This window comes from Aethalodelphis obliquidens, unplaced genomic scaffold (assembly GCF_003676395.1).
Source record: "Aethalodelphis obliquidens isolate GAN/ISIS:26980383/991018 unplaced genomic scaffold, ASM367639v1 scaffold43, whole genome shotgun sequence".
Lineage (NCBI taxonomy): Eukaryota > Metazoa > Chordata > Mammalia > Artiodactyla > Delphinidae > Aethalodelphis > Aethalodelphis obliquidens.
This window is the reverse complement of record NW_020837987.1, coordinates 16,676,123-16,691,693: the sequence shown is the minus strand read 5'-3', so window position 1 is coordinate 16,691,693 and position 15,571 is coordinate 16,676,123. Positions and strand designations below refer to the sequence as shown.

Below are 15,571 nucleotides of genomic sequence, written 5' to 3'. Positions count from 1 at the left end.
CTGAAGACAGCCTAAGAGACCTCTGGGACAACATTAAACACAACAACATTCGCATTATAGAGGTCCCAGAAGGAGAAGAGAGAGAGAAAGGACCAGAGAAAACATGTGAAGAGATTGTAGTCGAAAACTTCCCTAACGTGGGAGAGGAAATAGCCACCCAAGTCCAGGAAGCGCAGAGAGTCCCGTACAGGATAAACCCAAGGAGAAACATGCTGAGACACATAGAAATCAAATTGGCAAAATTAAAGACAAAGAAAAATTATTGAAAGCAGCAAGGGAAAAATGACAAATAACATACAAGGGAACTCCGATAAGGTTAACAGCTGATTTCTCAGCAGAAACTCTACAAGCCAGAAGGGAGTGGCATGATATACTTAAAGTGATGAAAGGGAGGAAACTACAAACAAGATTACTCTACCCAGCAAGGACCTCATTCAGATTCGATGGAGAAATCAAAAGCTTTACAGACAAGCAAAAGCTAAGAGAATTCAGCACCACCAAACCAGCTCTACAACAAATGCTAAAGGAACTTCTTTAAGTGGGAAACACAAGAGAAGAAAAGGACCTCCAAAACCAAACCCAAAACAATTAAGAAAATGGTAATAGGAACATACATATTGCTAATTACCTTAAAGGTGAATGGATTAAATGCTCTAACCAAAAGACACAGGTTTGCTGTTGGATACAAAAACAAGACCCATCTATATACTGTCTACGAGAGACCCACTTCAGACCTAGGGACACATACAGACTGAAAGTGAGGGGATGGAAATAGATATTCTATGCAAATGTAAATCAAAAGAAAGCTGGAGTAGCAATACTCATATCAGATAAAACAGACTTTAAAATAAAGAATGTTACAAGAGACAAGGAAGGACACTACATAATGATCAAGGGATCAATCCGAAAAGAAGATATAACAATTATAAATATATATGCACCCAACATAGGAGCACCTCAATACATAAGGCAACTGCTAACAGCTATAAAAGAGGAAATCGACAGTAACACAGTGATAGTGGGGGACTTTAACACCTCACTTATACCAATGGACAGATCATCCAAACAGAAATAATAAAGAAAAACAAACTTTAAATGACAAAACAGACTAGATAGATTTAATTGATATTTATAGGACATTCCATCCAAAAACAGAAGATAACACTTTCTTCTCAAGTGAGCACAGAGCATTCTCCATGATAGATCACATCTTCGGTCAAAAATCAAGCCTCAGTAAATTTAAGAAAATTGAAATCGTATCAATCATCTTTTCTTACCACATGCTATGAGATTAGAAATCAATTACAGGGGAAAAAACATTAAAAACACAAACACATGGAGGCTTAACAATACATTACTAAATAACCAAGAGATCACTGAAGAAATCAAAGAGGAAATAAAAAAATACCTAGACACAAATGACAATGAAAACACTACCATCCAAAACCTATGGAATGCAGCAAAAGCAGTTTTAAGAAGGAAGTTTATAGCAATCCAGTCCTTCCTCAAGAAACATCTCAAATAAACAATCTAACCTTACACCTATAGGAACTAGAGAAAGAAGAACAAACAAAACCCAAAGTTACTAGACGGAAAGAAATCATAGAGATCAGAGCAGAAATAAATGAAATAGAAACAGAGAAAACAATAGCAAAGATCAATAAAACTAAAAGCTGGTTCTTTGAGAAGATAAACAAAATTGATAAACCATTAGCCAGACTCATCAAGAAAAAGAGGGAGAGGACTCAAATCAATAAAATTAGAAATGAAAAAGGAGAAGTTACAACAGACACCGCAGAAATACAAAGCATCCTGAGACTACTACAAGCACCTTTATTCCGATAAAATGGACAACCTGGAATGGACAAATTCTTAGAAAGGTATAACCTTCCAAGACTGAACCAGGAAGAAACAGAAAATATGAACAGACCAATCACAAGTAATGAAATTGAAACTGTGATTAAAAATCTTCCATTAAACAAAAATCCAGGACCACATGGCTTCACAGGTGGATTCTATCAAACACTTAGAGAAGAATTAGCACTCATCCTTCTCAAAATCTTCCAAAAAATTTCAGAGGAAGGAACACTCTCAAACTCATTCTATGAGGCCACCATCACCCTGATACCAAAACCAGACAAAGATACTACAAAAAAAGAAAATTATAGACCAATATCACTCATGAATATAGATGCAAAAATCCTCAACACAATACTAGCAAACAGAATCCAACAACACATTTAAAGGGTCATACACCATGATCAAGTGGGATTTATCCCAGAGATGCAAGGGTTGTTCAATATAAGCAAATCAATCAATGCGATACACCATCTTAACAAATTGAATAAGAAAAACCATATGATCATCTCAATAGATGCAGAAAAAGCTTTTGACAAAATTCAACACCCACTTATGACAAAAACTCTTCAGAAAGTGGGCATAGAGGGAACCTACCTCCACATAGTAAAGGCCATATATGACAAACCCACAGCAAACATCATTCTCAATGGTGAAAAACTGAAAGCATTTCCTCTAAGATCAGGAACGAGACAAGGATGTCCACTCTTACCGCTATTATTCAACATTGTTTTGGAAGCCCTAGCCATGGCAATCAGAGAAGAAAAAGAAATAAAAGGAACACAAATTGGAAAAGAGGAAGTAAAATTGTCACTATTTGCAGATTACATGATACTATACATAGAGAATCCTAAAGATGCCACCAGAAAACTACTAGAGCTAATCAATGAATTTGGTAAAGTTGCATGATACAAAATTAATACACAGAAATCTCTTGCATTCCTATACACTAATGATGAAAAATCTGAAAGAGAAATTAAGAAAACACTCCCATTTACCACTGCAACAAAAAGAATAAAATACCTAGGAATAAACCCACCTAGGGAGACAAAAGACCAGAATGCAGAAAACTATAAGACACTGATGAAAGAAATTAAAGATGATGCCAACAGATGGAGAGATATACCATGTTCTTGGATTGGAAGAATTAATATTGTGAAAATGACTATACTACCCAATACAATCTACAGATTCAATTCAATCCCTATCAAATTACCAATGGCATTTTTTTACAGAACTAGAACAAAAAAATCTTAAAATTGGCATGGAGACACAAAAGACCCCGAATGGCCAAAGCAGTCTTGAGGGAAAAAAAATGCAGCTGGAGAAATCACACTCCCTGATGTCAGACTATACTACAAAGCTACAGTAATCAAGACAATATGGTACTGGCACAAAAACAGAAACATAGATCAATGGAACAAGACAGAAAGCCCAGAGATAAACCCACACACATATGGTCAACTAATCTATGACAAAGGAGGCAAGGATATACAATGGAGAAAAGACAGTCTCTTCAACAAGTTGTGCTGGGAAAACTGGACAGCTACATGTAAAAGAATGAAATTAGAACACTCCCTAACACCATACACAAAAATACACTCAAAATTGGTTAGAGACCTAAATGTAAAGCCGGCACTATAAAACTCTTAGAGGAAAACATAGGAAGAACACTCTTTGACATAAATGACAGCAAGATCTATTTTGATCCACCTCCCAGAGTAATGGAAATAAAAACAAAAATAAACAAATGGGACCTAATGAAACTTGAAAGCTTTTGCACAGCAAAGGAAACCATAAACAAGACGAAAAGACAACCCTCAGAATGGGAGAAAATATTTGCAAATGAATCATCAGACTAAGGATTAACCTCCAAATTATATAAACAGCTCATGCAGGTCAATATTAAAAAAACAAACAACCCAATCCACAAACGGGCAGAAGACCTAAATAGACATTTCTCCAAAGAAGACATACAGATGACCAAGAAGCACATGAAAAGCTGCTCAACATAACTAATTGTTACAGAAATGCAAATCAAACTACAATGAGGTATCACCTCACACCAGTTAGAATGGCCATCATCAGAAAATCTACAAACAACAAATACTGGAGAGGATGTGGAGAAAAGGGAACCCTCTTACACTGCCGGTGGCAATGTAAACTGATACAGCCACTATGGATAACAGTATGGAGGTTCCTCAAAAAACAAAAAATAGAATTACCATATGATCCAGCAATCCCACTCCTGGGCATATACCCAGAGAAAACCATAATTCAAAAAGACACATGCAGGGCTTCCCTGGTGGCGCAGTGGTTAAGAGTCCGCCTGCCGATGCAGGGGACTCGGGTTTGTAACCTGGTCCTGGAAGATCCCACATGCCGCGGAGCGGCTGGGCCCGTGAGCCATGGCCGCTGAGCCTGTGCGTCCGGAGCCTGTGCTCCACAACGGGAGAGGCCACAACAGTGAGAGGCCCGCGTACAGAAAAAAAAAAAAAAAAAAGACACATGCACCCCAATGTTCATTGCAGCACTATTTACAATAGCCAGGTCATGGAAGCAACTGAAATGCCCAACAACAGATGAATGGATAAAGGAGATGTGGTACTTATATACAATGGAATATTACTCAGCCATAAAAAGGAATGAAGTTGAGTCATTTGTTGAGATGTGGATGGATCTAGAGACTGTCATACAGAGTGAAGTAAGTCAGAAAGAGAAAAACAAATATCGTACATTAATGCATATATGTGGAATCTAGAAAAATGGTACAGGTGAACTGCAAGAGGGAAGAGATATGGAGACATATGTACATGTATAACTGATTCACTGTGTTATAAAGCAGAAAATAACACACCATTGTAAAGCAATTACAGTCCAATAAAGATGTTACAAAAAAAGAAAGACCCCCCAAAAAATAAAAGGAGTTATACAGTAGAAACTAACACAACATTGTAAAGCAATTATACTCCAATAAAGATATTTAAAAATATATATACATATAAAAAAATACCACAAGATTAGTTAACTTTACAGAAAAAAAACAACAGAAAAACAATATGGCACTGGCACATAAACAGAAATATAGATCAGTGGAACAGGATAGAAAGCCCAGAGATAAACCCATGCACATATGGTCACCTTATCTATGATAAAGGAGGCAAGAATGTACAATGGAGAAAAGATAGCCTCTTCAACAAGTGGTGCTGGGAAAACTGGACAGCTACATGTAAAAGAATGAAATTAGAACACTCTCTAACACCATACACAAAAATAAACTCAAAATGGATTAGAGACCTAAATGTAAGGCAAGATACTATAAAACTCTTAGAGGAAAACATAGGCAGAACACTCCATGACATAAATCACAGCAAGATCCTTTTTGACCCACATCCTAGAGAAATGGAAATAAAAACAAAAATAAACAAATGGGACCTAATGAAACTTAAAAGCTTTTGCACAGCAAAGGAAACCATAAACAAGACCAAAAGACAACCCTCAGAATGGGAGAAAATATTTGCAAATGAAGCAACTGACAAAGGATTAATCTCCAAAATATACAAGCAGCTCATGCAGCTCAGTATCATAAAAACAAACAACACAATCCAAAAATGGGTAGAAGACCTAGACATTTCTCCAAAGAAGATATACAGATTGCTAACAAATACATGAGAGGATGCTCAACATCACTAATCATTAGAGAAATGCAAATCAAAACTACAATGAGGTATCACCTCACACCAGTCAGAATGGCCATCATCAAAAAATCTACAAGCAACAAATGCTGCAGAGGGTGTGGAGAAAAGGGAACCCTCTTGCACTGCTGGTGGGAATGTAAATTCACACAGCCACTATGGAGAACAGTATGGAGGTTCCTCAAAAAACTAAAAAGAGAACTACCATATGACCCAGCAATCCCACTACTGGGCATATACCCTGAGAAAACCATAATTCAAAAACAGTCATGTACCACAATGTTTACTGCAGCTCTATTTACAATAGCCAGGACATGGAATCAACCTAAGTGTCCATCGACAGATAAATGGATAAAGATGTGGCACATATATACAATGGAATTTTACTCAGCCATAAAAAGAAATGAAATTGAGTTATTTGTAGTGAGGTGGATGGACCTAGAGACTGTCATACAGAGTGAAGTAAGTCAGAAAGAGAAAAAAACAAATACCATATGTTAACACATATATATGGAACCTAAAAAAAAAAAAGTCGTTCTGAAGAGCCTAGTAGCAGGATGGGAATAAAGACGCACATGTAGAGAATGGACGTGAGGAGATGGGGAAGGGGAAGGGGAAGCTGGGATGAAGTGAGAGAGTGGCACGGACATATATACACTACCAAATGTAAAATAGATAGCTAGAGGGAAGCAGTCACATAGCACAGGGAGATCAGCTCTGTGCTTTGTGACCACCTAGAGGGGTGGGATAGGGAGGGTGGGAGGGAGATGCAAGAGGGAGGAGATATTGAGATATATGTATATCTATAGCTGATTCACTTTGTTATACAGCAGAAACTAACACAATAGTAATGCAATTATACTCCAATAAAGATGTTAAAAATATTTTTAAAAACTTATTCTTTAGCAGCAATATCATGGTTTAATTTTGGTAAATTACCAATGATACTTCTGTATAATCCTCATTATAGCCATCATAATGTCCCTGCAGTTACAAAAGGGAGGGAGCAATACAAGAATCAAATTGTGGAAAACGTAATCTCAAATTATATGAGATATAAATCCAAGAGGAAAAGGGATTACTAGAGATGTCATCCCACTGTGTTACCAGATAGCTTGTTACTGTCTTTTACCTACAACTTTAAATAAGGTGGGAGAGGTTAATGTTGGTTGTGGGGTCACACTGCATTATTTAAGAAGTTTCACACATTAAAAACCATTCAGTTTTATTAACATATATTAAGTTCACACATCGTCTAAATAAAGCCTTTCAAAATCAACTGTATGATCCTGGAACAAAATACAGATTACAAGAATTCAAAAGCATTCTTGTTCTTCTGATATAATGATCTTAGAATTGTGATTTCTGTGGTTTACAAAACTGAGACTAATCATTTAGTGAACATGAAAGGACATTAATTTTATGACCTTTTACTAAAGGGTTACCTATACTTTTCTTGTATATCTGTGACGATGTCTTTATTTCAACCACGTCAACTGATGTTCATGACTTCTATCTATTACTATTATGACAATACACTAAGACTTTAAAAAACTGCAGTTTTTTATCCATAAAAAGCAAGTGGCACAACTCTTTAAAATTTAGGATGATCCTCCATATACTTTAATATGAAGATGATTCCCTAAATACTTATCTAATGTCACATCTACGATGGTTTTAAATCAATTATAAGCAGTATCTCCATTTAGATTTTCATTGTACATTTTACATTTCAGGATTCTTAGTCTGCCATGGAAACGTAGATATAAGTGATTCACACCTAATATAGAAGGGCTTCTCTATTTTTAATGCAGCAACAGTCAAAACCATGAGTTCACATACATACTAGAAATAAAAGCATCGCATGTCATAATTTGAGAGTTCTGTTAATTTTTGTTTTCAAGTAATCTCAAATAATGTCACTATAAATGAGGACACAATGTTAATAATTATACCTGTGCAATCATCCATTCCCTTGATGATCCATACTAACAAATAATTTTTCAAAGTGTTTTAATTTTGGATTATTTTCTGTAATGTTCTGATTTAGACTAATAGCAGAAAACAATTATTGACTGAATGCTATCTACTATGACTTATGTGGTATTTATTTGCATTTGATTTTTTATTAAAATCTTTCTTACGTCTTTCATGTCATTAAACTTTCTTTCCAGTTTGAACTTTTCGGTGTTTTCAAATGTGTATATTTAGGACTAATGTCTTTCATCACTTATTACACTTGTAGGGTCTCTCTCCTGCATGCACTCTCTGATGTTGAGGGAGGTGACAGCTCTGGTTAAAAGTTTTGCCATATTTGGCAAAAAACTTTGCCATATTTCTCCGCTTATGAATTACCTGGTGTTGAGTAAGATTTGAGCAATGGGTAAAGGTTTTACAACATACTTTACATGTGTATGGTTTCTCCCCAGTATGAATACTCTGATGTTGATTAAGAACTGAGCATTGGGTAAAGGCTTTGCCACATTCTTTAGATTTGTAATGTTTCCCTCCAGTATGGATTTTCCTATGTCTATTTAGATTTAATAACTGATTATAGACTTTCCCACATTTATTACACTTGTAATGTTCTTTCCTAGTGTGACTACCCTGATGTTGAGTAAGTTTCGAAGACTGGTTAAGAACTCTACCACATTCGCTAAATGTGTAATTCTTCTCTCCAATATGGATGGTCTCATGGGTAATAAGACCTGAGCTTTGACAAAGGACATTACTACATTCATTCTTTATCTAATGGTTCTCTGAAAATTGAGTTCTCTGATGTTTCATAAGATTTGAGTCTTGGTCAATGGTATTCCCAGCTTCAATGCATGGATATCCTCCAGTTCCATTATAAACACTCTCATAATTATTGAACATAGGGCTTTTGCTTAAGGTATCACTCATTTGATTACACATGTAATGTTGTTCCACATTATCTCTACTATGATACCTACTGAAGGATGATGGTTGGATAAAGACTCTCCCTTTATTACCAACATTACAGAGTTCAGAATGGGGAGAAAATGTTTGTTGGTTAAAGAATAATAAACCCTTGGTAAGGGACCTCTCAAATTGATCATATTGGGATATTCATTCAACATTTTTAAACCTCTGGTTTTCACACATGTTTGAATAAATGTTTAATCCAAGCCTATATTCATAATGATCTGAGTGATTATTTGCAGCATAGGGTCGATGACTTTCCATATTTTTCAAATTTCCTTTCAGAGAATATGGATTTAAAAAAAATAATGTGGGTCTTTGCTTTCAAAAATGTATTTTTCTGCAAATATTATTGTAAAATAGATTTTTTCCCCAATTGGACTTACATCCTTGATTTCTTTTCAGAGTAATGTTTTCAACATGGGTAAATGTCAAAACTTGTTTATGTCCATAATAATATCCTTTCAACACTTCACATGCTCCCTTACATTCCCAGTCTTTCATTAAATATAAATTTCCAAGGTGACAGCTGTCTTATTTTCCCAGCAGCACTTTTTTGGAATAAATCTTCTATGCATGGCTTCTTTGGCAACAAACCCTGAGTGTAATGAGAAGTATGGCTGAAAGATATCAAATAGCAAATTATTCCACTTACTACTTTGAGTGAATATACTTTACAATTTTAAATAAACTTGACAAACCCTTACCTAGATGAAGAATATAAGAGAGAAGACGTAAGTAAAATCAGAAGTAAAAAGAGACATTATAAATAATACCATAAAACTGAAAGTAATTACAAGACACTGCTATGAACAATATTACACCAACAAATTGGACATTTTGAAAAAAAGAGATTGAATTTCTAGAAAGATACAACCTACTCAGACTTTATCACGAAGGGATTTTAAAAACCCACAACAAAAGTACAACTAGTAAATAGGCGAAAAAAGTAATTTTAAGAATCCCTGAAGCAGATAAATTACCTGGATGATTCCAGCAACATTTCAAGAAAAAGTAACACCAATTCTCCACAAACATTTCCAAAGTTTAAAGAGAAATTATCAAAACAGTTTCTGTGAGTCCAGGGTTACCACATATCAAAGCCAAACAAAGACAGTCCAAATTATTTTTTTAAAAAAAACCTACAAAAAAAAAAACAAAAAAAAAAAAAACAAAAAAAAAACCCTACAAACCAATATCTGTGATGAATACAGCTACAGAGCCTTCAATAAAATACTATCAAGCTACATTATAAAGGATATTAATATAATTATATGCCATGGGGACTTCCCTGGTGGTCCAGTGGCTAAGACTCTGCCCTCCCAGTGCAGGGGGTCCGGGTTCAATCCCAGGTCAGGGAACTAGATCCCGCACGCCACAACTAAGAGTTAGCATGCCACAACTAAAAATCCCGCATGTCACAACTAAAAGATCCCGCACCCCGCAACTAAAAGATCCCACATGCGGCCATGAAGATCGAAGATCTGGTGTGCCACAACTAAGACCGGGCACAGCCATATATATATGCCATGAAAAATTCAGAATTATTTGTAGAATTCAAGGGTGTTTCAACAAATAGAAACGTTAAAAAGACCACATACACAGAATGAAGTTTATACCATATAATCTTATCAAATGATGCAGAGAAATAAATTGGCAATATTCAGTACCCTTTCATCATGAAAACACTCATTCTAGGAATCAATGGAACACACATAAATGTAATAAACGTATACAAAAAGCCCAGAGTTGGAGAGAGGGGGAAGATGGCGGAAGAGTAAGACGCGTAGACCACCTTCCTCCCCACAGATACATCAGAAATACATCTACACAAGGAACAACTCCTACAGAACACCCACTGAATGCTGGCAGAAGACCTCAGACCTCCCAAAAGGCAGGAAACTCCCCCACGTACCTGCGTAGGGCAGAAGAAAAAAGAATAAACAGAGACAAAAGAATAGGGATGGGACCTGCACCAGTGGGAGGGAGCCGTGAAGGACGAAAGGTTTCCACACACTAGGAGCCCCTTTGCGGGCGGAGACTGCGGGAGGCAGAGCGGGGAGCTTCGGAGCCGTGGAGGAGAGCGCAGCAACAGGGGTGCAGAGGGCAAAGCGGAGAGCTTCCCGCACAGAGGATCGGTGCCGACCGGCACTCACCAGCCCGAGAGGCTTGTCTGCTCTCCCGCCGGGGCGGGCGGGGCTGGGAGCTGAGGCTCGGACCTGGGCCTTCGGTCGGAGCGCAGGGAGAGGACTGGGGTTGGCGGCCTGAACACAGCCTGCAGGGGGTTAGTGCACCACGGCTACTGGGAGGGAGTCCGGGGAAATGTCTGGTGTTGCCGAAGAGGCAAGAGACTTTTTCTTCCCTCTTTGTTTCCTGGTGCGCGAGGAGAGGGAATTCAGAGCGCTGCTTAGAGGAACTCCAGAGACGGGCACGAGCCGCGGCTAACAGCGCGGACCCCCAGAGATGGGCGGGAGACACTAAGGCTGCTGTCGCCGCCACCAAAAAGCCTGTGTGCAAGCACAGGTCACTATCCACACCTCGCATCCCAGGAGCCTGTGCAGCCCGCCACTGCCAGGGTCCCGGGATCCAGGGACAACTTCCCCGGGAGAACGCACGGCATGCCTCAGGCTGGTGCAAGGTCCCGCCGGCCTCTGCCGCTGCAGGCTCGCCCCACATCCGTACCCCTTCCTCCCCCCGGCCTGAGTGAGCCAGAGCCCCCGAATCAGCTGCTCCTTTAACCCCGTCTTGTCTGAGCGCAGACGCCCTCCGGCGACCTACACGCAGAGGCGGGGCCAAATCCAAAGCTGAACCCTGGGAGCTGTGTGAACAAAGAAGAGAAAGGGAAATCTCTCCCAGCAGCCTCAGAAGCAGCGGATTAAATCTCCAGAATCAACCTGATGTACCCTGCATCTGTGGAATACCTGAATAGACAACGAATCATCCCAAATTGAGGAGGTGGACTTTGAGAGCAAGATTTATTATTTTTTCCCCTTTTCCTCTTTTTGTGAGTGTGTATGTGTATGCTTCTGTGTGAGATTTTGTCTGTATAGCTTTGCTTTCACCATTTGTCCTAGGGTTCTGTCCGTCCTTTTTTTTTTACTTAAAAATTTCTTTTTCGTAATAATTATTTTTTATTTCAATAACTTTATTTTATCTTACTTTATCTTATTTTATTTTATCCTCTTTCTTTCTCTCTTTCTACTTTTTCTCCCTTTTATTCTGAGCCCTGTGGATGAAAGGCTCTTGGTGCTGCAGCCAGGAGTCAGTGCTATGCCGCTGAGGTGGGAGAGCCAACTTCAGGACACTGGTCCACAAGAGACCTCCCAGCTCCACGTAATATCAAACGGTGAAAATCTCCCAGAGATCTCCATCTCAACAGCAACACCCAGCTTCACTCAACGACCAACAAGCTACAGTGCTGGACACCCTATGCCAAACAACTAGCAAGACAGGAACACAGCCCCATCCATTAGCAGAGAGGCTGCCTAAAATCATAATAAGGTCACAGACACCCCAAAACACACCACCAGACGTGGACCTGCCCACCAGAAAGACAAGATCCAGCCTCATCCACCAGAACACAGGCACTAGTCCCCTCCACCAGGAAGCCTACACAATCCACTGAACCAACTTTAGCCACTGGGGGCAGACACCAAAAACAATAGGAACTATGAACGTACAGCCTGCAAAAAGGAGACACCAAACACAGTAAGATAAGCAAAATGAGAAGACAGAAAAACACACAGCAGATGAAGGAGCAAGATAAAAACCCACCAGACCTAACAAATGAAGAGGAAATAGGCAGTCTACCTGAAAAAGAATTCAGAATAATGATAGTAAAGATGATCCCAAATCTTGGAAATAGAATAGAGAAAATGCAAGAAACATTTAACAAGGACCTAGAAGAACTAAAGAGGAAACAAGCAATGATGAACAACACAATAAATGAAATTAAAAATACTCTAGAAGGGATCAATAGCAGAATAACTGAGGCAAAAGAATGGATAAGTAACCTGGAAGATAAAATAGTGGAAATAACTACTGCAGAGCAGAATAAAGAAAAAAGAATGAAAAGAGCTGAGGACAGTCTCAGAGACCTATGGGACAACATTAAATGCACCACCATTCAAATTATAGGGGTCCCAGAAGAAGAAGAGAAAAAGAAAGGGACTGAGAAAATATTTGAAGAGATTATAGTTGAAAACTTCCCTAATATGGGAGAGGAAATAGTTAATCAAGTCCAGGAAGCACAGAGAGTCCCATACAGGATAAATCCAAGGAGAAACACGCCAAGACACATATTAATCAAACGGTCAAAAATTAAATACAAAGAAAACATATTAAAAACAGCAAGGGGGCTTCCCTGGTGGCACAGTTGTTGAGAGTCCGCCTGCCGATGCAGGGAATGTGGGTTCGTGCTCCAGTCTGGGAAGATCCCACATGCTGCGGAGCAGCTGGGCCCGTGAGCCATGGCTGCTGGGCCTGCGCGTCTGGAGCCTGTGCTCCGCAACGGGAGAGGCCACAACAGTGAGAGGCCCGTGTACGCAAAAAAAAAAAAAACAAAAAAAACAGCAAGGGAAAAACAACAAATAACACACAAAGGAATCCCCATAAGGTTAACAACTGATCTTTCAGCAGAAACTCTGCAAGCCAGAAGGGAGTGGCAGGACATATTTAAGGTGATGAAGGAGAAAAACCTACAACAAAGATTACTCTACCTAGCAAGGATCTCATTCAGATTTGATGGAGAAATTAAAACCTTTACAGACAAGCAAAAGCTGAGAGAGTTCAGCACCACCAAACCAGCTTTACAACAAATGCTAAAGGAACTTCTCTAGGCAAGAAACACAAGAGAAGGAAAAGACCTAGAATAACAAACCCAAAACAATTAAGAATATGGCAATAGGAACATACATATTGATAATTACCTTACATGGAAATGGATTAAATGCTCCCACGAAAAGACACAGATTGGAGACAAATGACAATGGAGACACGATGACTCAAAACCTATGGGATGCAGCAAAAGCAGTTCTAAGAGGGAACTTTATAGCAATATAATCCTACCTTAAGAAACAGGAAACATCTCAAATAAACAACCTAACCTTGCACCTAAAGCAATTAGAGAAAGAAGAACAAAAACCCCCCAAAGTTAGCAGAAGGAAAGAAATCATAAAGATCAGATCAGAAATAAATGAAAAAGAAATCAAGGAAATGATAGCAAAGATCAATAAAACTAAAAGGTGGTTCTTTGAGAAGAGAAACCAAATTGATGAACCATTAGCCAGACTCATCTAGAAAAAAAGAGAGAAGACTCAAATCAATAGAATTAGAAATGAAAAAGGAGAAGTGACAACTGACACTGCAGAATACAAAAAATCATGAGCGATTACTACAAGCAACTCTATGCCAATAAAATGGACAACCTTGAAGAAATGGACAAATTCTTAGAAATGCACAACCTGCCAAGACTGAATCAGGAAGAAATAGAAAATATAAACAGACCAATCACAAGCACTGAAATTGAAACTGTGATTAAAAATCTTCCAACAAACAAAAGCCCAGGACCAGAAGGCTTCACAGGTGAATTCTATCAAAAATTAAGGGAACCCAGTCATTCAATCCAATTACAACCTTTTAAATATAATAATAATGTGACAATAAATGATTTTGAATTTTCAAAAAAAAAAAAAAATTAAGGGAAGAGCTAACACCTATCCTTCTCAAACTCTTCCAAAATATAGCAGAGGGAGGAACACTCCCAAACTCATTCTACGAGGCCACCATCACCCTGATACCAAAACCAGACAAGGATGTCACAAAGAAAGAAAACTACAGGCCAATATCACTGATGATCATAGATGCAAAAATCCTCAACAAAATACTAGCAAACCGAATCCAACAGCACATTAAAAGGATCATACACCATGATCAAGTGGGGTTTATTCCAGGAATGCAAGGATTCTTCAATATATGCAAATCAATCAACGTGATATACCATATTAACAAATTGAAGGAGAAAAAACATATGGTCATCTCAATAGATGCAGAGAAAGTTTTCGACAAAATTCAACACCCATTTATGATAAAAACCCTGTGGAAAGTAGGCATAGAGGGAACTTTCCTCAACATAATACAGGCCATATATGACAAACCCACAGCCAACATCATCCTCAGTGGTGAAAAACTGAAAGTATTTCCACTAAAATCAGGAACAAGACAAGGTTGCCCACTCTCACCACTCTTATTCAACACAGTTTTGGAAGTTTTAGCCACATCAGTCAGAGAAGAAAAGGAAATAAAAAGAATCCAAATCGGAAAAGAAGAAGTAAAGCTGTCACTGTTTGCAGATGACATGATACTATACATAGAGAATCCTAAAGATGCTACCAGAAAACTACTAGAGCTAATCAATGAATTTGGTAAAGTAGCAGGATACAAAATTAATGCACAGAAATCTCTGGCATTCCTATACACTAATGATGAAAAATCCAAAAGTGAAATCAAGAAAACACTCCCATTTACCACTGCAACAAAAAGAATAAAATATCTAGGAATAAACCTACCTAAGGAGACAAAAGACCTGTATGCAGAAAATTATAAGATAATGATGAAAGAAATTAAAGATGATACAAACAGATGGAGAGATATATCATGTTCTTGGATTGGAAGAATCAACATTGTGAAAATGACTCTACTACCCAAAGCAATCTACAGATTCAATGCAATCCCTATCGACTACCACTGGCATTTTTCACAGAAGTAGAATAAAAAATTTCACAATTTGTATGGAAACACAAAAGACCCCGAATAGCCAAAGCAATATTGAGAACACAAAACGGAGCTGGAGGAATCAGGCTCCCTGACTTCATATTATACTACAAAGCTACAGTAATCAAGACAGAATGGTACTGGCACAAAAACAGAAATATAGATCAATGGAACAGGATAGAAAGCCCAGAGATAAACCCACGAACCTATGGTCACCTTATCTTTGATAAAGGAGGCAGGAATGTACAGTGGAGAAAGGACAGCCTCTTCAATAAGTGGTGCTGGGAAAACTGGACAGCTACATG

At 38.2% G+C, this 15,571-nt stretch overlaps 1 protein-coding gene across 1 annotated transcript in view; it reads right to left on the bottom strand.

Moving 5' to 3' along the window:
* Positions 1-7,778: 7,778 nt before the first annotated feature.
* The window catches only part of LOC113606277 (zinc finger protein 85-like), a 15,554-nt gene continuing 7,761 nt past the window's right edge, over positions 7,779-15,571 (bottom strand). The window contains exon 3 of the mRNA XM_027080392.1: positions 7,779-8,260. Coding sequence (XP_026936193.1) covers positions 7,779-8,260 — 482 coding nt within the window. The remainder of the gene's footprint in view (positions 8,261-15,571) is intronic.